Genomic DNA, 23,306 nt, shown 5'->3' with positions numbered 1-23,306 from the left:
CTCCAAAAAATTAGAATTGCCAGATATTAAAAAAAAAAAAAACCTGTTTACTAATTTTCAAATAAAAACCAAATCCTTTTTCCTGTTTTTTTTTTTTTTAAAAAAAAATAAAATTAAAAATTAAAAAAAAAAAAAAAAAAATACAACAAAAAAAAAAAAAAAAACGATTGTTTTTTTATTTTTTTTATTTTTTTTTATTTTTTATTTCAATTATATTTCCAACTGGTATAATAAAATGGGTATAGTTAAAGAAATTGATGAAACAAAAGAAAGAATTGAAAATCCAATAAAACAACAATCAAATGTTAATAATAATAATTATAAATTATTAAGACAATCAAACAGAACCACCATTAAAGTTGTAAAAGGATTTTTATATTTAAGTTTACTTGGCGAAGGTATCAAAACATATAAAGGAAATAATTTGTTAAATACTTTGGTTTCAACACTTGGAGCAGGTTTTATTATTGGTTCATTAACACTTGTAAATAAATTATCATCTGGAGAAGAGATGATTCAATTGACCGATATTGAAAATGACAAAGAACAAGTTGTGGAAAATGAAGAAAATGAAATCCAAGATGATTTAGATACCGATAGTGATGAATATTCTAGTGATGAAGAGGAAGATCAAGATGATGATGATCACATAGATTGTACAAATAAAATCGTTGGATTTTCAATGTTCAAGTTATATAAATTCCTTCCTTATGGTGTTGTTGGTGCATTGGCTAGTAATTGTATAGCATCAGTTACTATGGGAGCATTATATGGTGTGGATGTTCCTTTAGAATGGAATCTTGGATATTATAAAGAAATTGGAAATCACATTGGTAGATTATGTATTGAAAATTTTATTTTCTTTTTTGCCACTGATATTTTCTTTAAAACAAAATATTTAATTTTTAAAGAAAATGAAAACAAATAAATAAATAGATAAACTTGTACAAATAATAGATTATGTGTTATATATATTGGTTTATTTATATTTTTTAATTTTTTTTTTTAATTTTTTTTATTTTTTTATTTTTTTTTAATTCATATTATTTAATTTAAAAATAATAATAAAAAAGCAGTGAAACAAAATACTACTATTGAGTTTGCAGATAATGAAGAAGATGTTGAACCATCATCACTCTTGCTATCATTTCCTGATTCTTTTTCACATTTAAATGTAATTGAAGCAGTTGAGGTTAATGGGGTACCTTTATAGTTTACTACAAAGTCTGATAAATCTCCACCTTCTTTAACAGTTACAGTTGCAGAATAGGTAGAGGTAGTACCAACTTGAGTAATTGAAGGAGTACCAGTAACAGATGAAGATGCAACAGTAATATCAGTGACAGCGGTGGCAGCATTATCTAAAGTGAAGTCAACTTTAACCTCTGAACAAATTCCACCTTTTGAAGTAGCACTAGATTTCGAAGTGGTCATGGTAGTAACACTTGTTGGATCAGTTGCAGCTTTCTCACATTTGAATGAGATTTTATTTGGTAAGGCAACTTTTTCAGTTTTGTCAAACAAAATATATAAATCATCCAAATTACCATTAACAGAGACATCCAACATAAAGTAATAGATTGGTTTAGTTTCATCAGGTAGATAAATAGTATTTTTACCAGTTGCTGGGAAAGAATTATATTTTGGTTCTAAAAGATTAACTTGATAGAGTTTATCTAATTCAAAGTCTACTCTAACTTTAGTACAAAATAATTGTCCAGAATTAATTGTTGGTTCCATTGAAGGTGTAGAAACTGAAATTGATTTAATAACAGGTGGAGTAACAGAGCTATCACTTGCAGAAGCTGATGATTGACTAGCAGAAGCAGATGATTCACTAGCAGAAGCAGATGATTCACTAGCAGAAGCAGATGATTCTAAACATTTTAAAGTTGGGAGAGTTACACCAACATCATTAGAAAGAGCTGTTCCATCAATAAGTAATTCCAAACCATTTAAATTTCCTCCTTCTTTTAAGATAATTCCTGAAATGGTGTATGTTCCTGGATCAGTTTTATCTTGAGTTGCTGTTACAGCACCACCATTAACATTATTTGGGAAATTGGCTGTAACAGTTCCAGTTGGTGTTTCACTTAATTTAACATCAACTGTGATTCCACTACATGACTTGGTACCATTTTCTTCTACTGATTCTGGATCGGTTGCTGGTGTTGTTTTATAACTTTTAATAGTGGTAGCACTATAAACATCTCCAATTACTAATTAATTGAATAAAAAAAAATAATAAAAAAAAAAAAAAAACAATTAATATATTATTATTATTATTATTATTATTATTATTATTATTATTATTATTATTATTATTATTATTATTATTATTATTATTATTATTATTATTATTATTATTATTATTATTATTATTATTATTATTTGAAATTAATTTTAAAAGTTATAATTATTAAAAACTTACACAAACACACAATTAGGGCAATTAAACATTTATATAACTTCATTGTTTTTTATTATTTCACATTTATTTTAAAACAATGGATTGAATAAAAAAAAAAAAAAATTGAACTGTTTAAATAGGATTTATTTTCCAGAAAAAAAAAAAAAAAATAAAAAAAAAAAAAAAAAAATAAAAAAAAAAAAAAAAAAAAAATTCCACTTTTAGATATTTTTATTTATTTTTAATTTTTTTATTTTTAATTTTTTACTTTAAATATCAACATGTCGGTTTGGATTGAAAAATGTTGTGACATGACACCAATGGATTTTTTTTTCTTTTTTATTTTATAATTTATTTTTTTTAGATTTATCCATTAAAAGAAATCAAAATTATAAAATTTTTTTATTTATTTTTAATTAATTGAATTTCTATTTTTTTTAAAAAAATTTAGAAATTTTTTTTTTTAATGGACTTCGATTTTCATTTTTTTTTATTTTTTTTTTTTTTATTTTTTTTTAATAAAATTAAATTAAATATTTGTTAAAGTTTTTTAAAAAATAAGCCTTGGTTATTATTTACTTTATTTTTATTTTAAAAGGTTAAATATTCAATGAAAAAAAGAAATTAAAAAATTTTATAATAAATTATCAAAAAATGAGAGATTGCTGAATTTTAATATTTTTTTTCATATTTTAAGAATTTTTTTCATTAAAAATAGATTAAATTAATTATTAAATGAGAGATTGCTGAATTTTATTAATACATTATAAAATTTGTTAATTTCTTTATTCCAGTGTTCGTTTAGATAAAAATTATTCCATTCAAAAAAAAAAAAATTTATTTAAATTTGGGAGCACTGTTATTATTATTATTTTTTTTATTTTAAAATTATTATTTTTATTTAATTAATTTTCAACAATTTAATATTGAAAAATTATCAGTAAAAGGAGTAAAAACTGGTGGTCTTGCTTGATTATAAGAATGAAGAGTTGCTGGTAGAATGAGAGATAATTTTTCATTTTGATTAAATTCTTTACAAGTAATATTTTCAACAGTTAGTACTAAAAGATCACCAGAATGATCAGCAAAACAATGAGTATTGTAAACTGAGTTATCTTTTAATGAGCAATCCACTGGAATAAAACCATAGGATGGATGATAGAATTCATTCTTGGCATGACCCATTTCACTTCTAAATGCACCAGCATTTCTACCGATAATAGTTCTACATGGTATACCATTAAATCTCATTATTGAACTGAATAAAATTGAAAAAGATGTGCAATTTGCTTTACCCGATCTTATAGTTTCCATTGGTTCTTGATCACCAGCTTCTTTTAAATATTCAATTTTCCTAATGTATAATGTAACTCTGTATGCAAAGCATAATAAAGATTCCATTTCACCATTTGATGTGATTTGAGGTGATAGTTTATTAAAGGCTATGAATTGTTTAAATTCTTCAGTTGGTGGATAAGTTTGTATAAGATAGAAATCTCTTTCTTGAATTGAAAGTGGTTCAACGACAACAACATCGGTGGTATCACCATCTCCAATATCAATTTGAGTTAATTTTACACTAAATAAGTCTACTTCAATTTCTTGTTTTAATAAATAATTTGATATTGGTTTATTATAAAATAATTTATAGATTGGATTTGTATTGGTTTTAATTAATTTTGAATCACAAAGCATTTGTTTTCCATCCACTGAAAATGCTGAAAATGAAGATGACCTAACAAATTGACTTGATAAATTAAGAGGTTTATTTATAAAATAGGTAGATGAATAAACAATACCACTTATTTTTGAAACTTGTATTGTTAATACATATCTTATTGTATGTTTGTGGGTTTTCACCAATTTTAATGGCTTTTTATCCCACACTAATTTTAAAAATAATCTATTAGTTTCTTTAATATATTTAACAGTTTGCTTTATTATATTTTACTTACTATTTTTATGTGCTTCATAATCGAATAAATAATTTTCTAATGATGGTTCAAATATTGTTGGCATTTTAAATTCAAATCGAACCAATTTATCTACTAAATTTACTTTGATTTTATTCTCTTTTTCCTTTAGTAATTGATATGATCTATTATTATTATTATTATTATTATTATTATTATTATTATTATTATTATTATTATTATTATTATTATTATTATTATTATTATTATATATAGGTGATTGAGGTCTTGTAGAATTGCTTGCGTTTAAATAATTATTACTACTTCCTGGAAAATTATTGTTATTATTGTTATTATTGTTATTATTATTATTATTATTATTATTATTATTATTATTGTCGTTGAAATTGATAGGAGTTTTATCAAACTCAATGGGTTTGTTATTATCAACAATGTTGTTACTTGTATCAACACTTGTAATATCAATTATATTTGGAGTGTTTGTATTTTTTTTAATTCTTTTTGATTTTTTAGGTTTTGATTTCTTTGATCTTGAGAGAAACTTAACTAGTTTCTTTAGTAAATTTTTTTTATTCTTCCTTTTAGTTGGTTTAGATTCACTATTTGAGTTTTGTTGGTCATAAGAAAGAGGCTCAATTATATGGGATGCTGTAGTAGTTGTGGTAGTTGTAGTTGTGGTAGTTGGGGTATCCATAGGCTCTATTAAATCGTATGATCCTTGATAATTATTATTACCATTTCCATTAATAATATTATTGTTATTGTTATTGTTATTATTATTATTAATTTGTGATTGTTCATTTAAATGGATATCAATATGCTCATTAATTTCTATTTCTCTATATTGGTTTGAACAAATTGGGCATGATACCAATATTTCTTGAATTGGTAATTGCGAGGATTGAGGTGAAGTTGTTGTGGGCATTGTTGGAGTAGGCCTTGGGAAAACTGGAGTTCTCCTTGGGTAAGGTTGCTGCCGTTGTTGTTGTTGTTGTTGTTGTTGTTGTTGTTGTTGTTGTTGTTGTTGTTGTTGTTGTTGTTGTTGTTGTGGTTGTGGTTGTTGGTACAATTCAAAAGGATACATAGTGAAATTATTTGGTTGGTTTTGTGGTTGTCTTTGGGGTCGTAATTGAGTTTCATGATGATTTTGTTGATTAAGAGTTTGATTTGGTTGTTGTTGTTGTTGTTGTTGATTTATATGTTGTGGAGGTTGTGGTTGTGGTGGTTGATTTAATTTTTTTTGATATTCTTGATAAGAAGAATAATCATTTAAATGAGGAGGTAAAATAAAATCATTATTATTATAATTATTATTATTAATTTTTGAAGTTGAATAAAAACCACTTGGTCTATTTAAAACAGTTTTTAAAGTTGTTATATTTATAGTATTAGTTTGTTTTAAAAAATCTAAACTATTTTTAAAAACCATACCAATTTCATCGTAAACAATATTAAAAATCATTTGAATATTAATTAAAGGTAAATCATAAGATGTTACTCTTTCATCAAAAAATGATTTTAGTTCACTAAATAGTAAAACTTTTAAATCTAAATACTCTTCAATTATTTTTTTATTTAAATTAGTTTGATTATTATTATTATTATTATTAATAATATTTGTATGGAATTGATTTAAATTATCTAATTTTAATTTTAAATAATTTGCTTTGTCCAAGTAATTTAAAATTGATTCTATATTCTTTTCGAAATTGGTTTTCCTATTTTTAAAAACATTGGAAATATTTACTAATACTTGATTTGAATAATGATAAAGTGGATGATCATCTCTAAAATTATTCTTTATAGTATTGTAAATATTAGTTTGATTTAAAAATACATCTTGAAAGTTATTTACATATTGGTATAATGATTCTTTAGTTTCTTCAATACTTTTAATTAATTTTAAAAATTCATTTTTTACTAATTCAAATGTTTCATTATCTTCTTTTTCTTTTTTTATTTTATTATTATTATTATTATTACTATTACTATTGTTATTATTATCTTCTTCATCAATTAAACTATTTAATAAAAATCTAATCATATTATAAAAAAAAAAAAAGAAATTATGTGAAGTACAAAATTTTAAAAAAAAAAAAAAAACTTTATTTTACATTAAAAAAAAAAGAAAAAAAGACGGTCTTTCCCCAAAAAACTAAGAAGAAACCTTTTTTAAAACAAAATCAGATTTCGAAAAAAAAAAAAAAATTAAAAGACCTCTTGATTTTTTTTTTTTTTTGCAGAGCGAAATTAATGGCTTTTTTTTTTTTTTTTTTTTTTTTTTTTTTTAATAAATATTATTGGATTTGTAAATTATTATTGTTCTTATTATTATTAATTCTTAATTATTATTTCTATTATTCATTTTGTCATTTTGATTATTATTATTAATTATTTTTTTATTTTTATTATTATTATTATTATTATTATTATTATTATTATTATTATTATTATTATTATTATTTATATTTTTAATTTTAAAAAACAGAAGGATGAGAAGCTTGAAACATTAACATTTCATGACGTAGTTTATAACCAACCATAAAAATTAAAGCTCTTAGAATGAAAAGGGTAGTATAATTTACAAAGTAGTTGAGTGCCAACATTATTAACTCTAGACAAAGATAAATTGATAAACCGAGTACACTATGTTTCCTAGTTGATATTAATGCAAAAATATTATTTAAAGTGCCAACGAATAAAAAGATAATGAGCGGATGGAAAGTTGTAAATGATGAAAGCAGTATACAATAATAAAATAGTTGAATACATAAGAGTGAAAGGAAAAGTTTTTTACGTTTTTCCAATTCCAAATATGACCAATGATACATCCCGAAATCAGAAATGTCACTAAGATTATCTACACCATCATTTGCACCAGTGGTTGCATTTGGGGATGTTAACAAGGCAAGTCTTTGCAACATTTCATCATTTTGAACAAAACTATTATAGAAACCTGATGGATTATGTTCACCAGTTTTAAGATAATTTGTAAATTTACTATCACTAAATCCAATTGACATTCTATTATTTGGTTGTTGTATTATTATTATATCCTTTTCTTTAATTAAATTATTTTGTTGATCACTTAATAAACGTTGTTCACTTAAGAAATGACTTGAAAATGGTCTAAATATACCTTCTAATGTTGGTGTATTATTATTATTATTATTATTATTTTGTTGTGATTCTTGTTGTTGTTGTTGTTGTTGCTGCTGTTGTTGCTCTGGTAAAGATTCAGCTCTTTGTTGCTGTTGTTGTAAAGTTTCTATTCTACTATTTGATCTCATATGATTAATAATATGATTTTCTAAACTATATGGATCATTTGAAGATCTTATAAACCATGTTGGCATTGAATTTATAGAATATAATGGTATTTGATTAGATTGTTGTCCATTTGATAATGATGTATTATTACTATTTGATGTAGTAGTAGTAGTAGTGGTGTTATTATTATTATTATTGGTTGGTATATCATCTGTATAGTATGAATAGTCTATATGACTATCATCTTCTTCTTCTTCTTCTTCGTCTTGATTTTGATTATCCACAATAACAATAGGTCTCTCTTCATTACTTTTATTATTTCTAAATGAAGATGATATATTATTTTTAATTTTTTGAAAGAGTGTAGTTGATGACGTAGCTAAATTTTCATTTTCTTCATCTTCTTCATCTTCTTCTTGCTCTTTGTTTCTATGACTATCTTTATCATTACCGATTTCAATTCTATTACTATTATTATTATTATTATTATTATTATTATTATTATTATTATTACTACTATTATGTTGTAATCGATTAATTGGTAAAAGATCGGTTGTATTTTCATCATCATCATCATCGTCGTCGTCATGTTGGTGATTATTTAAAAGTTTATAATTCTTATTATTACTTGAATTTGACATTTTTATTTAATGCAATTATTATTACTTTTATCTTTTTTTTTTTTTTTCTTTAATTTTTTTTTTTTTTTTTTTTTTTTTTTTTTATATTTTTGAGTTTTGATTACTGACCATATTAATAATAGTGAAAATAGCAAATATAAATACAAAAAATAAAAATAAAAATAAAAAACTAATTTATGTGTTCTAAGTTGTTATGTGGGAAATGAAAAGAAAAAAAAAGAAAAAAAAAAAAAAAAAAAAAAAAAAAAAATTAAAAATTAATAAAAATAAAATTAAAATTTAAATAAAAAAAATTAAAAAAAATTAAAATTAAAATAAAAAACAAGAATACAGATATTAATCAAAACATTCGAAAACTACTTGGAGTCCAAATTTTATTTTTATTTACAAATTTTGATTTTTTTTTTTTTTTTTTTTTTTTTTTATTTGATTTTTTTTTTATAATAATCAGTATTTCTTTTAATTAAATTCATTTAAATTCTGGAATGAATCAGAATTTATTTATTTATTTTTTTTTTTAATTATTATTAAATATCATTATTTTTAATTATCACTATTAATTACTATTAATTATTATTTATAATTTATCATTTATTATTATTATTAACATTATTTATTATTTATTATTTATTATTATTATTATTATTATTATTATTATTATTATTATTATTATTATTATTATTATTTTCATCATTATTATTTAATATAAAAGTTGAAAGTAATTTTGGATTTGTAATATAATCTTGTTCTAATTTATAAAGATCACGAATAATATTTTCATAGATTGGAAAAGCATTATAACCACTCCAACCCAAGTTAATGAGATCTCTATGATCGCAATTTGAAATGACTTTAAATTGTTCACCCCATTTTGCACTTGCTAAACTTACCAAACCATCATTTTTTCCTTCTTTTTTAGTTAGGATATCATGAAAATAATACAATGGTGTGAATACATTTGATATTGAATCTTTGTATGCACCATAGCTATAATAGGTCACATGTGGTTGATCTAAAACATTTGGATTGAAATCAGTTTGCAGGTAATCTGGTGTTAAATTTGCAATTGCTTCAAATGGTATACTACGAATTTTTGCAAACTTTTCAAAATAAAATCTTTCTGTTATATTTTCAATTGACCATTTTGCAATATAACTACCTCTATGTGGTGTTGATAATGTTGTCTTTTTTTATAATTAATTTAATTTTATTTTTGTATTTTTTAAATAAATTAGTTATTTATTGTTTTTTTTTTAAAAAATAATAATAATAATAATACTAACTAATGATAAAACACTTTGATTTTGATCCAGATGACTAATTAAATAACGACTATCTAGACCACCCATTGAATGTGCTATAAAATGACAATGATCAGTATTATAAGTTTTCATTATTTCATTCATTTGTTTGTAAAGATCTAATGATCTATTTTTTATACTATCTGTGGGATGAACAGTTGTAGCTTCACATTTTATTCCATAAAGTTTTAATGGTTGAATAATATTATTAAAGTATACAAGTGGTCCTAATCTAGAAAACCCAAATAATCCATGTGATAATATTACAGGATATTTTAATTTAAATGAACTTAATGTATTTGTCATTATTATTATTAATTATTATTTATTAATATTAGTATTATTATTATATTATTATTATTATTATTATTATTATTATTATTATTATTAATATTATTATTATTATTACTATAATTTTTAGTTATTATAAATTGCTATTAACAAAATATTTATTATTATTTATATTTATTCTTCATAGATATTGTATATTTATCAAAATTTTTAATTGTTTTGAATTTAATTTTTTTTTTTTTTTTTTTTTTAAAAAATTAAAAAAAAAATTTTTGTTTTTTATTTTTTTTTTTTTTTATTATTGGTAAAAATTAAAATCTGGTGCAAAAAAAAAAAAAAAAAAAAAAAAAAAAAAAAAAAAAAAAAAAAAATTAAATTTAAATTTTATTTATATGAATTTAGTATATAAATATAAAAAATTAATGTAACCATACTGTTTTTAGATTTTTTTTTTTGGCTGATTTTAGTGGAAAAATCAGAAGAACCAATTTAAAAAAAAAAAAAAAAAAAAAGAGTTACCAAAAGTGAAAAATCTCATTCATTTTTCACTCAAATGCAATAATTTGCAGTTCATGTCACCAGTTCCTACCAAGTAAAAAGGAGAGTGAGAGGTTGAAGGATCTTAAAATTCAAAAGAAAATATGATTGATATAGAAAATCATTTAAAAGAGTTTGAAAAAGAACAAAAAGAAATGGATGAAATAAAAAAAATATTGTGTGTCAAACCCAAGTAAATTAATTACCAATTTAGATTAAATAAAAAAAAAAAATAATATTTATTATTAACGTTGGGAATAAATTTTTAATTTTTTTTAATTAGGGCGATTAAAAAAAAAAAAATAAAAAAACAAAAAAAAAACACAAATGTGGTTGTTAATATATTTATTATTTATTTTTATTTAAACATTTATTTTTTTTTTTTTTTAATTTTTTTTTTTTTAATTTCATCTTAAAATTAATTTATTGCTAATATTAATTTTTTTTTTTTTTTTTTATTTTCAAATGTATAAAATATATATCAACATATATAAATATTAAAAATGAATAATATTATTTTAATATTTTTATTTTTTATATTATTTTTTAATATTTCTTTATCATATGAAGAAATAAACTTAAATGATGAAAATATTAACTATATAAAAGGATATTTTAAATATGAAATTATTGAAGGTTCAAATAAAATTCAATTTAAAAAATTAAGTTATTCAAATAATAAATATATTATTAAAAAAGAATCAATAAAAATTTTAGAAAAAGGATTGAATTTTCAATATTTAATTGAAAATGAAAAAACATCAATTATTAAAGCAAATATAAAGAATTGCTGTCCCCATTTTAATTTTAATAATTGTTTAATTGAAATTTTTGAAATTTATCAACCAATACCAAATGGAAATCAACCTATAACTATTAACAATTCAAACTCATTTCAATATTATAAATTTAAATATAATGAATATAATATTGGAAAAAATATTAAAAAATTTAAATCAATACGTACAAATGAATTAATATCATTAGATTTTAATTCAATTAAATCACCATATAGAAATTTACCAGGATTTGATAATAAATGGTACGATTCTGATATTGGGTTAAACAATACAATTTATATATTTAATTTGAAATCTCATGGTAATTACAATGAACCAAATAAGTATAACCATATTTACTATAATCAAATTTTACATTTAATTTATTCAAAAGTTGAATTCTGCTATTCTCAATTCCCAGAACCAACAAGTTTTGACCGACGATATTTCATAGTTAAAAGAAATAGAATTGATAACACTACCAAATGCTCCCCTCCAACCGGTGTTGTAATATCAATAAGTTGTAACTATACGCCAATTCCTCAATGTCAATATGGTCTATCTCTAATCACTTATAATGATCCAATTTTATATTGTCCAATTTATTCATGTGATTTACCAATTTATTATTATAAATAAATAATTTAATAAATTTCTAATTTATTCTTTTTTAAAAAAAATTTACCAATGTTTATTTGGTTTAAATGAATTAATAATTTGATTATCATTATTAATTACATGATAATCTGAAAACATCGCAGCAGTTAAACAAGAATGATTTGGAATGATACGAATTTTTGAACCAATTTTATATTTTGAGAAATCGATTGGTGATTGATTTGTACTTTGAATTTTACTAACCTCTTGGCTTGGTGCAACTATTCTTAAGTTTGTATCATTGTAGACGATACCGAAATTATTGATGACTTTGAGATCTCTTAAATGAGTACAACCTGGATCACTTGATAATGCTAATGAGCCTGCATCAACCAAGAGTTCATTTCTTTCAGGATAAATACTAACTATGGTTGCCAATACATGAACACCGATATCCTCCAATTTACAATTACCCAATTCATATTGCATTTGATCGTAGAATGTATAATTACCAGGATGAATTTCATTCACACCATATTCACTCAATAGATTATGAGGTAAATGTGAGCAAACTGGTGTTGAGCCAATTGAAACTGTGTCAACTTTATATCCCAATGATTTCAATTTCTTTCCATAATCACCTGTGACTCTAGCTTCCTCAATTGCTAGATTCTTTATATCAGTTGGAGTTTGACATTTATATGAATGTCCTGAATGTGAATAAATACCTTGGAATTGGAAATACTGATTATATTCACCATTTACTATTAATTCAACCAAGTCAGTGGTTGATTGTAATTTTGGATCTGCACCAGCTCTATGATAACCACAATCAATCTTTAAAAATACTGACCATTTCTTTTGAAATTCATTTGGATTCTTGATTGCATAATCTACCATTGATTTTAAATGTTCAATATTATCAAACATTACATTCAATCTATCAATTGATAAATGTAATTGATAAGCATCTTTCACTTTATTTGGTGCAATTGGTGTTGCGTATAATATATCTTTAAATTCTTTTGAAAAAAATTTACCTTCTGATAATGTTGATACAATTATACCTCTACTTTTATTTAAATTTTTATTTTCTTCAAATTGATATTTACCAATTTCACTTTAAAAAAAAAAAAAAAATATTAATAAATTTATTAATTAACTTCTTTTTATTTTATTTTATAATAAAAAATACAATACATTGTTTTATGAGTTTTCATATGTGGTCTAACATTTACACCTAGTGATGCTGCTCTTTCATTCATTTTAATACAATTATTTCTAACAACTGAATCCAATACTAAAACACATGGTGTATTTAAATTATTAATATCATCATTATTTTCATTCATTTCTTGAATTTTAGATTTATTACAACTACTAAAATATTTATATTAAAATATATTAATTGAATTTATTAGATATTAACAGAAATGTAAAAAAATAAAAAAATAAAAAAAAAATTCATTTTTGAAATTTTACATTACCACACCCACTTAAACCAAAAAATAAAAAAAAAAAAAAAAAAATAAAAAATAGATTGTGGTGTGTGAAATAAATAATTTGATTGGACGATAATCAAAAAAAAAAAAAAAAAGTGTTTATATATTTTTTAAAATTTTTTTTTATTTTTTATTTTATTTTTTTTTTTATTTATTTTTTTTTTTTAATTAAAAAGTATTTTTAAGGTTAAGTTAGATTGTTTTGGTGTGTTTGTTTGTTTGAGACTTTTTTTTTTTGGTTTAAGGTTATAAAAAAAAAAGTTTTAAAAAGTGAGTTTGTGTGTGTGAATATTATTTTCCATGTTAAAATTGTTTTTGATTGATTAGTTGATTCTTGATGTTTTTTTTTTTGAGATTTATGATGTATATTTGTATAAAGTTGTTAATGATTAACTAAATTGTCGCTACTGTTATTGTTTGAATTTGTTTAAAAACCACCACGACCACCACCACGACCACCTCTAGAACCACCACGGCCACCGAAGCCGGAACCACCACCACGACCACCACCGAAACCACCTCTAGAACCACCACGACCACCACCGAAACCACCTCTACCGGCACCACCACCACGACCACCACCGAAACCACCTCTAGCACCACCACGACCACCTCTACCGGCACCACCAGCACCTGGTGTTTTTGGTACTTTAGCAATTGGTTTTGGTTCTTCGAGGAAGATTTTAATTGGTAATACAGAGTTTGAATCAACAAAGATTTTATCGTTTTCTTTGAATGAGGTAGCTTGGACACCGCTGTCTAATTTAACACTGAAAAATACTTTATTGATTGGTCCGAAAATTTCATCAACTGAACCAATGGTATTTTTACTTGATGATAAAACTTTACAATTGAATTTTGGTACTTGTTCAGTAGCTGTTAATTTACAAACAATTTGTTCTTCGCAAACATGAGAGAAAACACCAATTTCTAATAAAAAAAAAATAAAATAAAAAAAAAAGATTTTGGTTAATATGCATATGTATTTTTTAAAATTTAATAATTATAAATACATACCAATATTTTCACCTGAAGCATAACCACCACGGTCACCACGATCACCACCAAAACCACCACGACCACCACCACGGCCTCCGCCAAAACCGCCACGGCCACCACGGTCACCACCACCAAAACCACCACGACCACCTAAATTTTAAAAAATCCAAGTTAATAATAATGTAATTTAATTATGATTTTATTTTTTATTTTTTATTTTTTTAATGATAATTACCTCCACGGCCACCACGATCACCACCGCCAAAACCACCACGACCACCTCTGAAAGACATGTTTATTTATATATTAAAAGGAAAGTTTTTTAAAAAAACTGTTATTGTATTAAAGAGAGACAACCTAAAAGAATAGATAGAGAAAGAAATTCTAACAATAACTATAAGAGGTTCTACTAAAATTGAATTTATTTAGAGAAATCTCGAGAGTTTTGTATGAAATAATTTATTTCTGAATGACTGAAAAAAAAAAAAAAAAAAAAAAAAAATTTTTACGATTCACTCGTTTTTCTCGTCAAAAAAAAAAAAATAATAAAATTAAAAAAAAAATAAAATAAAAAAAAAATAAAAATAAAAAAAAAAAAAAAAAAAAAATTTAAAAATATTTATGGTTTGATCAAATCAGTTACAAAACATAAATATTTTGTTTTGAATTAGATTTAAATAATATTTGTTTAGAAAATTTAAATAAACAATTTGATAATTATTTAATTTAAATTATTTTCAAATCAGTCTTAGTTAATTTCCAAAAAAAAGAAAAAAAAAGAAAATAAAAAAAAAAAAAATAATAATAAAAATAAAATAATAATAATTAAAATGGGCAAAATTTAAACAAAACATTAAAATAAATTTAAAATTAAAATAAATAAATAAGATAAAATAAAATGGGGTAAAATAATTAGATTTTAAAAAAAAAAAAAAAAATTAATTGCTTTTTTCTAAAAATTAAGATTTACAATAAATTATGAAATATAAAAATAAAATAAAATAAAATAAAATAAAATAATAAAATAATAAAAAAAAAAAAAAGAAACAATAAAAATTATAAATTATTAAAATTTCCAAATTATGATAAATTGTTTCCACCCATTTCACAACAAGATTTTTTTTTTTTAATTATTTTTTAATTTTTTTTTAATTTTTTTTTTTTTTAAAATTTTGTTTTGTGTTTTTTTTTTTTTTTTTTTTTTTTATTTTCATTTTAATATCCAAACATTTAAAATATAAAATATTAAATAAAATGGTCAAAACAGAATTATTTATGAGCACTGTCGCTGGTAACCTTCAAGTTAAAAAGGACCAACAAGCAATTAAAAATTTATTGGAAGCAAAGAAAATCGAATACGTTGGTATGTATATTTTATTTTTGATGGTACAAAATAAAATAAAATAAAAAAAAAAAAGATCTTAAACTAAAACCAATTTTTTCTCATTTTTAATCCTTTCAGAATATGATGTTGCAAGTGATTTAGAAAAAAGAGAATATATGAAAAAAGTCAGTGGTAAAACTGTTTTACCACAACTCTTCATTAATGGCAAATTCGCAGGTGTAGGTATCATTCATCACAAAATAAGATCTTTATCGTTATTTAACTTTTTTTTTTTTTTTTTTTAAAAAAAAAAAAAAAGAATAAATACTAATGATGCACTTTATTATTATTATTTTAAAATATTACAGACAGTCGAAGAACTTTTAGATTTAGAAGAAGATAATAAATTCATTGAATTATTCAAATAAATAAACGAATGTAAAATAGAATAAACTTTTTATCCATATTTTGGAGATTTTTCTTTTTTATTTTTTAAAAAAATTATAATTATACACTTTATTTTTATTACTTTTTTTTTCTATTTTTATACAAAGAAAAAAATTTATGCAAAGGTTTTTTTATTTTATATTATTGCTATTATTATTATTATTATTATTATTATTATTATTATTATTATTATTATTATTATTATTATTTTTTATTTTATATGTATATATTTATGAAAAGATATTTATTTATTTTAGTCAGTTTTGTTGAATTGGGATATTTATTTAGTCTGATAATTCTACAGCATCACCTTCATCAAAACTATCACCTAAAGTTGAACAAGAATCTGAATGTTTTATATTACCTCTCATTGGTACACCAGAATAAATTGGTGGTGCATTTGGATCATATGGTTCGTCATCGGAATTATTTATATTATTATTATTATTATTATCATCATTGATATTTGGATTATTTGTAGATTTATTTAAATTTATAGAACGTGAGGTTGAAGCAGAAAAAGAAGATGGTTGTACATTATTAAAATTATTAACACTATTATTACGAGTATTATTTGGTGGTGGTACATAGGTATCAGGTACAGATTGTTGTAAAAGTGGTGGACCACCAAATATTCTATCGAAATTTTGAATGATAGTTGTTACGACCATATTACCCAAAGCAATATCTTCAAGAACGACATCAGTTTGACAAATTAAAATGTTTGGACCAATGACAGTAGCCAAATTTGCAGGACCCATCTTTGATTTTGGTTGAGATGCGATTTGACTTAAAAGATGAATTAAATGATGTAATAATGTGTAATAATGTTTTGGTAGGGAGGAGAGAATCTTTGAAATCTTATCGACTCTTTGATTTTGGTCTTCAATGTTGCATGTGTCGATAAGCTCATTATAACGACTATAGGTTAATAATGGCTCAGGTTGAAGTTCTCTAAGATATAATTTAACAAGATTACAAACCACATGGATATCCAAAATCTCAGAGAGATTGTATTCTTTACCTTCGTCGATTTTTTGTTTATATTCGTAGATGATTCTCTTGGTACCAGAGAGACGGAATAAACCCTCCTCTGTTGCGATATGATTTCTGATGGCTTGGAATGCCCTAACGATGAACCATGGTAATGTTGAGCCTTCTCTATTCAAAAGTACGGAAAGATCCTCGCCAAAACATTTGGTTTTTGACAAGGAGTCCGCTTGTTGTTTCTGTGGTGAAACCATCATACTAATACGTACTTTTGATTTCTCCAATTCTGCTTTTCTCTTCTCAACGTATAGACGATACTCGTAGATATCCGGTATCATTTGTGCCAACCATCTGTATCCCTTTTGAAAGAATGTATGATAACTATCCAAATAGTCACAAAGTTTCTCAACTGTTTCAAACTCTGTGATCACATTGGTATCACGTAATAAACATGTAGTATCAATTCCAACACGTTCAAAATTTGTACGTAATCTTTCACATTCCTCTTCACTCTCTTGAATCTTTGGTGGTTTAACATTCTTTTGTTTTCTTAAATTTGCCAACTCTGATAAATGTGCATCAAATGCAACTCTAACTCTATCATATTCTCTCTTTGATTCTTTTGCTTGTTTTAATTCAGTTTTAATAATTGATTTTAATGGATCACTAACATCATTAATTAATGATGAATTCTATAATAATAATAATAATAATAATAATAATAATAATAATAATAATAATAATAATAATAATAATAATTATAATAAAAAGTTAGAAATATATTTCATAAATATATTAAATATATATTTTTTTACATACAAGTTTTGATTTTAAATCTTCAAAACCAGCTTGAAATTCACCAATTTTTGATAAAATACCAGAAAGAATAACTAAATCACTCTGATTATCTCTAACATGAACACTATAATCAAGGAAATTATCAGCTAATTCTGTACCATCTTGAATTGATACACCAGAACTTAAAGTTTCCTTTTCAACTGATTTTGTTAATTTTCTGAGGAAATCTTTTGTTTCTGTTGTTTTCTATTATTAAATTTAAAATTAATTTTTTAATGGGGGGGGGGGGGGGAGTTAGTCATTTATTTTATTTTATTTTTTTATTTTCTGAAATTATTTTTAAAAATAAAAAAAATAAAAAAATCTTTTTTTTTTTATTTTTTTTTTTTTTTCAAAGCAAACCAATTAAAATAAAATAAAATAAAATAAAATAAAATATAATACCTTTTCTAATTCTTTCATCTCATCTGGTTCAAGAGTATTTTCTCTTTTTGCAGTTTTTTCCATAACATTTTGTTTTGCTGTTATGATTTTGGCTTTAAAATTTTTCATTTTTTGATGTTTATGCCTAAAACGAAAAAAAGTGGTGGTGCGATTTTAATTTATTTTATTATTTTCTTTATTATTTTATTTTGTATTTTGTATTTTTTTTTTTTTATTGTGGAGTGGGTTTTATTTTAATACAAATATATAAAGAGTTATAACAATATAAACCGGAAAAAAAAAAAAAAAAGATAGTATACAATTAGATGGGAAAAAGTTTTTTGAAAAAAAAAGAAAAAAAAAAAAAGAAAAAAAAAAACTAAAAAAAAAAGAAAATTGATTTTTTTTCAAATAAAAATTTTTAAAAAAAAAAATAAAAAAAAAGAAAAAAAAATAAAAAAAAAAATTTTGCAACTAATCAGTTTGTGGGTTTGGCCAAAATTTTTTTTTTCTATCTGACCAAAACAACCTCTCTTTTTTTAAGATTTTCAAATAATACAAATATTATAAATTATGATATTAGAGATAAAATGGAAAAAAAAAAAAAAAAAAAAAAAAAAAAAATTATTGTGTTGGTATTATACAAAAAAAAAAAAAAAAAATTTGGAAAAATTGGAAAAAAAAAAAACAAATAGGAAAAATTGGAAAAAAAAAAAAATCCATTATTCTTTTTCTCGACTTTAGCATTACTGATCTCAAACCTATCTAAGTAGTTAACCATCCCCTAAAAGATAATAGATTACTCTTTATTTCCTTTATTTTGGGTTTACCATTTTAATTTTTATTTTTTTTTTATTTTTTTTAATTTCAAATAAATAGTTGTAACCAAATTAAAAAAAGATAATAAAATTTAAATAGTTTTTCATTTTTTTTTTTTTTTTTTTTTTTTTTTAAATTTACTATTTTATTTATCTCTTTTTATTTTTTGTATTCTTTTATTTTTATTTATTTTTTTTCCACTTTTACTTCTTTATAGGTTTTAATAAAGAACAAATCAGGGGCTATAAATTTTTTTTTTTTTTTTTCATTTATTTTCCTTTGGGACTATTTTTACTTTGTTGCCATTATTATTAAATTTGGATTTTCTTCACCAATATTAATAAGATTATTATTATTATTATTATTATTATTATTATTATTATTATTATTATTTGTATTAGTGGTATTTGAATTATTTGTATTTGTATTTGTATTTGTATTATTTGTATTATTATTATCATTAATTGCTTTAAATAAACTAATTGCTTCACGTATTTTTGAAAATTCTAAACAAAAAGTTTGAACTTCACAGAAAAGATTTTTAATATTTATAATATTATTACGAATTAATGATTGAATGAAAACACAAACCAAACGAACAGATCTTTGTTGCATTGCTTTATCTTTGATATTGTTACAAGAGTCGATACAATTCGTTATGTACATTGGAATGAAATGAGGGGGTAAATCAACGGTTGCCAATGCATTTACAACCTCCATTGAACGAAAATTCATTTCCATAGAGATTAAAGTTTGAAAATGATCTTTAAAATCTGGTGAATTAATTAATTTCAAAAGGGTATCAATTGCAACTTGAGTATTATTCTCTACTAAAAATGGTAAATTCTTTGGTGTCAATCCAGAATAGTATGCTAATTTAGGGTCAATATCCATTTCATTTTTAATTTGTAGAATTTGACTCTTCTTTAATCTCCCTTTAATTGCTTTTGTCATTAAATCTCTAACTATTTTTTTTGAGTTATAACTTGTTGTTGTTGTTGGTGATGGTATTAATATTGTTGTAGGTGCTGATGTTGCTGTTGCTGCTATTGTTGCTGCTACTGTTGATGACATTGGATTCGATAATAATAATCCATGATTAATTGAAGGATTTATCCAAGTTGTCTTTTTTTTTTTTTTTTTTTTTTTTTTTTTTTTTATATGTATATAAAGAATTTGAATTGTTGATATTAGTCATCCCTTAATGTTTAATGGTGATGTTTTTATATAATATTAATAATTAAAATGAATACCTACGGTTACAGGGTTAAATGATGGTGGTTCAGCCCTTTTAAAACGTGGTTCAAATGAAAAGAAACTTAATTCTTCACTATTTATATCATGGTTTTTAATTGTATTTAATGAAGGGTTTGATTGTTGTGTATTAATGGTTGTATTTGTTGTTGTTGTCGCTGTAGGTGTATTGGTTGTTGTTGTAGTAGTGGATGGTAATTGGAATAATATATTTTGAGAGATACCGATACTCCTAAATGACGGAAAACAATGATTTGGTAATCTTTCTAAATAAAAATTCTTATATTCTTTTAATGATGATTTTGATATTGATATATTTGGTAATGTGATATTTGTAGTTGCTGTAGTTGTTGTTGTTGTTGTAGTTGTGGTTGTGTTCGCTGTATTATTCATACCTATATTTATAATTTCTTTTGGTGTTTTTTTGGAAAACTAATTTTAAAATTAATAAAAAAAAAAAAAAAAAAAAAAAAAAAAAACTATCTGAAAAATCATAATAAAACATACATCTTTTGGTAAATTTGTTAAAAATAAAGGCAAAATTTGTTTTTCTATTGGATTAAAAAGTGGTGAAGAGATTGATGAATCAATCTGTTTTTCAAGTTCATCTATAAATATTGGTAGAAATGGATTAAATGCAATTGGATAATCATTTACATTTTCAATGATTGTATTGGTTGTCGATGTTGGTGATGATGATGGTATAGTAGTATTTGTTGTAGTATTGGTATATGATGAAGTTGACGTTGATGATGTTGATGAAGATGGTGATATAGCTTGTGATGTTGATGATGGTGTGTTTTGTTGTAATGTTGTGTTGGTTGGTACTGTTGAAGAAGAGAAAGATGGTGATGATGTATTATTATTACTATTATTATGTTCAGTTGTTGTTGTTGTTGTTGTTGAAGATGGTGTTAATATTGAAGAAGATGATAATGAATTTGATGAAAGTATTGAAGAGTCTGGTTTATATAAACTAAATAAAATATAAAATCCAATTAATCTTTGACTTGGTATCCTTATAAATCCATCTTTTATAATTGTATAAATTGCACATCCAACTTTAAAATGATCGTTTTTACTAAATGTTCTATAAAATGTGGTTGCGATTGTCTCAAATGGTTTATCACTTTCATCCAATAATGATAAAAGTGTAGCTAAATCTTTTGAATCAATCATTCGTTGACTTGCTATATAAATATATATATACACACTCTCTTGGTTGCGTGTATATTTTTTTTTTTTTTTTTTTTTTTTTTTTTTTTTTTTTTTTTTGTTGATTTTTATATTATACAATTATTTTTACCACAAAAATGACAATAAATTTAGTTTAAATAAAATAAATAAATAAATAGTTTTTTTTTTTTTTTAAATTGGTGATTGGTGATTTTTTGTTTTTGGGTTTTTGTTGGTTGTTTTTTATTGGTGAAGGTAAAGGTTTTTTTTTTTTTTTTTAAACCCAATTGGTTTTTTAAATAATTGGTTTTTTTATATTTTCCATTTTAAAATGATAGGCTTAATAATAAAAAAAAAAAAAAAAAAAAAAAAAATTAAAAAATAAAAAAAAATTTTGGAAATGAAAAAAAAAAAAAAAAAAAAAAAAAAAATTTGAAAAATTTGAAATTAATTTTATTTAGGGCAATCAAATCTATTTTTTATGGAATTAAAAAAAAAAAAAAAATTTAAAACGAATAAAATAATTTATATTTTTAAATCTTTATTTATTTTATTAAGTGTTGATCGCACCAAAATTAATTTCCACATTTGTTTAGGAAAAGAAAAAAAAAATAAAAAAAAATAAAAAAAAAATAAACCAAAAATTCGTAATTTTATTCTATTAATAGATAGGTTCATTATTTTTATGTATAAATATATATTAAAAGTTTAATACAATGTATTTGTATAAATTTTATTGAATTTTTTAATTTTCTTTTTATTTTTAAATTGTTTTTATCGTTTTGTGTTTTTCGTTACTATTGTTTTATTTTTTTATTATTATAATTTGTTATTATCTTCTATCTCTACTGCTTCTACCACTACCACTACCACTACTACTACTAGTACTACTACTGCCGCTGCTGTTATTATTTTCTCTATATTTTGAATCATGAGAAGATGATGAGGAGGAAGATCTGTAAGAGCTATCTCTTTCTTTACCATTACTATCCTTATAGTCTCTATCACTACTACCTCTACTACGACCACTATCTCTATCACTGCTACTTCTATTGGAATCTCTGCTTCTATTATCTTTGGAGTCTCTATCTCTATTATCTTTTGAATCACGACCGTCTCTTGAATCACGGTCATTTTCTCTATCTCTACCACTTCTACTACTACTATCTTTGTAGTCTCTATCTCTATCCCTTTCTCTTTCTCTATCCCTATCCCTTTCTCTATCCCTATCTTTGTAATCTCTATCTCTATCTTTTTCTCTATTACTGTCTCTATCTCTATCTCTATCCCTATCTCTATCTCTGCTGTCTTTATAATCTCTATCTCTATCTCTTTCTCTTTCCCTTTCTCTGTCCCTGTCCTTTTCTCTATCTCTATCTCTGTCTCTATCTCTATCTCTACTTCCATCTTTATAATCAGATTTTGTATTACTTTCATATTTTCTATCTTTATTTTCGTTATTATATTCTTTAGTGTAACCACCTCTTCCGTAGTATTGTTGTTGCTGTTGTTGCTGTTGTTCGTAATATTGTTGAGCATAAGGATCATAATATGGATATTGAGTGGCTGCTGCACCATTATAATGATAATTTGGATCAACATTACCATTATAATATTTAAGGTGTTGTTGTTGTTGTTGTTGTTGTTGTTGTTGTTGTTGTTGTTGTTGTTGTTGTTGTTGTTGTTGTTGTTGTTGTTGTTGTTGTTGTTGATGTTGCATTGTTGGGTGTTGTTGTTGTTGGTAGTAATTATTAAATTTTGGTTTATGTTGATATGGTTGTTGATGTGATTGTTGGTGTGAGTCAATATTTGTA

At 22.9% G+C, this 23,306-nt stretch overlaps 12 protein-coding genes across 12 annotated transcripts in view; 3 read left to right on the top strand and 9 right to left on the bottom strand.

Annotated features, from left to right (window-relative positions):
- Positions 1-235: 235 nt before the first annotated feature.
- DDB_G0279069 (hypothetical protein) lies at positions 236-928 on the top strand (the record flags this gene model as incomplete). The annotated part of the gene is made up of 1 exon (XM_636828.1): positions 236-928. The coding sequence occupies one exon, from the start codon at positions 236-238 to the stop codon at positions 926-928; it is 693 nt and encodes a 230-aa protein (XP_641920.1).
- Positions 929-1,047: 119 nt separating this feature from the next.
- DDB_G0279023 (hypothetical protein) lies at positions 1,048-2,474 on the bottom strand (the record flags this gene model as incomplete). The annotated part of the gene is made up of 2 exons (XM_636826.1): positions 1,048-2,219; positions 2,432-2,474. The coding sequence occupies 2 exons, from the start codon at positions 2,472-2,474 to the stop codon at positions 1,048-1,050; spliced, it is 1,215 nt and encodes a 404-aa protein (XP_641918.1).
- Positions 2,475-3,322: 848 nt separating this feature from the next.
- On the bottom strand, positions 3,323-6,388 carry DDB_G0279021 (hypothetical protein; the record flags this gene model as incomplete). Its single annotated transcript, XM_636824.1, has 2 exons — positions 3,323-4,296; positions 4,366-6,388. 2 exons carry the CDS (start codon positions 6,386-6,388, stop codon positions 3,323-3,325), a joined length of 2,997 nt encoding a protein of 998 aa, XP_641916.1.
- A 433-nt stretch (positions 6,389-6,821) lies between these two features.
- On the bottom strand, positions 6,822-8,255 carry DDB_G0279067 (hypothetical protein; the record flags this gene model as incomplete). Its single annotated transcript, XM_636822.1, has 1 exon — positions 6,822-8,255. One exon carries the CDS (start codon positions 8,253-8,255, stop codon positions 6,822-6,824), a length of 1,434 nt encoding a protein of 477 aa, XP_641914.1.
- A 623-nt stretch (positions 8,256-8,878) lies between these two features.
- On the bottom strand, positions 8,879-9,862 carry DDB_G0279019 (hypothetical protein; the record flags this gene model as incomplete). Its single annotated transcript, XM_636820.1, has 2 exons — positions 8,879-9,439; positions 9,539-9,862. The coding sequence occupies 2 exons, from the start codon at positions 9,860-9,862 to the stop codon at positions 8,879-8,881; spliced, it is 885 nt and encodes a 294-aa protein (XP_641912.1).
- A 1,025-nt stretch (positions 9,863-10,887) lies between these two features.
- DDB_G0279017 (hypothetical protein) lies at positions 10,888-11,802 on the top strand (the record flags this gene model as incomplete). The annotated part of the gene is made up of 1 exon (XM_636818.1): positions 10,888-11,802. The coding sequence occupies one exon, from the start codon at positions 10,888-10,890 to the stop codon at positions 11,800-11,802; it is 915 nt and encodes a 304-aa protein (XP_641910.1).
- A 42-nt stretch (positions 11,803-11,844) lies between these two features.
- Positions 11,845-13,112, bottom strand: DDB_G0279015 (hypothetical protein; the record flags this gene model as incomplete). Its single annotated transcript, XM_636816.1, has 2 exons — positions 11,845-12,880; positions 12,961-13,112. 2 exons carry the CDS (start codon positions 13,110-13,112, stop codon positions 11,845-11,847), a joined length of 1,188 nt encoding a protein of 395 aa, XP_641908.1.
- Positions 13,113-13,689: 577 nt separating this feature from the next.
- On the bottom strand, positions 13,690-14,554 carry nola1 (Gar1 family protein; the record flags this gene model as incomplete). Its single annotated transcript, XM_636814.1, has 3 exons — positions 13,690-14,192; positions 14,280-14,411; positions 14,497-14,554. 3 exons carry the CDS (start codon positions 14,552-14,554, stop codon positions 13,690-13,692), a joined length of 693 nt encoding a protein of 230 aa, XP_641906.1.
- Positions 14,555-15,515: 961 nt separating this feature from the next.
- DDB_G0279011 (thioredoxin domain-containing protein) lies at positions 15,516-16,013 on the top strand (the record flags this gene model as incomplete). Its single annotated transcript, XM_636812.1, has 3 exons — positions 15,516-15,624; positions 15,724-15,824; positions 15,954-16,013. 3 exons carry the CDS (start codon positions 15,516-15,518, stop codon positions 16,011-16,013), a joined length of 270 nt encoding a protein of 89 aa, XP_641904.1.
- Positions 16,014-16,316: 303 nt separating this feature from the next.
- gacP (RhoGAP domain-containing protein) lies at positions 16,317-18,372 on the bottom strand (the record flags this gene model as incomplete). The annotated part of the gene is made up of 3 exons (XM_636810.1): positions 16,317-17,714; positions 17,842-18,066; positions 18,265-18,372. 3 exons carry the CDS (start codon positions 18,370-18,372, stop codon positions 16,317-16,319), a joined length of 1,731 nt encoding a protein of 576 aa, XP_641902.1.
- A 981-nt stretch (positions 18,373-19,353) lies between these two features.
- Positions 19,354-21,495, bottom strand: DDB_G0279005 (hypothetical protein; the record flags this gene model as incomplete). Its single annotated transcript, XM_001134571.1, has 3 exons — positions 19,354-20,187; positions 20,326-20,748; positions 20,824-21,495. The coding sequence occupies 3 exons, from the start codon at positions 21,493-21,495 to the stop codon at positions 19,354-19,356; spliced, it is 1,929 nt and encodes a 642-aa protein (XP_001134571.1).
- An 829-nt stretch (positions 21,496-22,324) lies between these two features.
- The window catches only part of DDB_G0279003 (hypothetical protein), a gene marked incomplete at both ends in the record, with an annotated part of 2,884 nt that continues 1,902 nt past the window's right edge, over positions 22,325-23,306 (bottom strand). Inside the window, one exon of the mRNA XM_636807.1 lies at positions 22,325-23,306. This exon is cut by the window's right edge and continues 250 nt beyond it. Coding sequence (XP_641899.1) covers positions 22,325-23,306 — 982 coding nt within the window.

Source organism: Dictyostelium discoideum (genome assembly GCF_000004695.1).
Source record: "Dictyostelium discoideum AX4 chromosome 3 chromosome, whole genome shotgun sequence".
Taxonomy (NCBI): Eukaryota; Evosea; class Eumycetozoa; order Dictyosteliales; family Dictyosteliaceae; genus Dictyostelium; species Dictyostelium discoideum.
The sequence above is the reverse complement of the archived record's forward strand: the minus strand, read 5'-3'. Positions and strand labels throughout refer to the sequence as shown.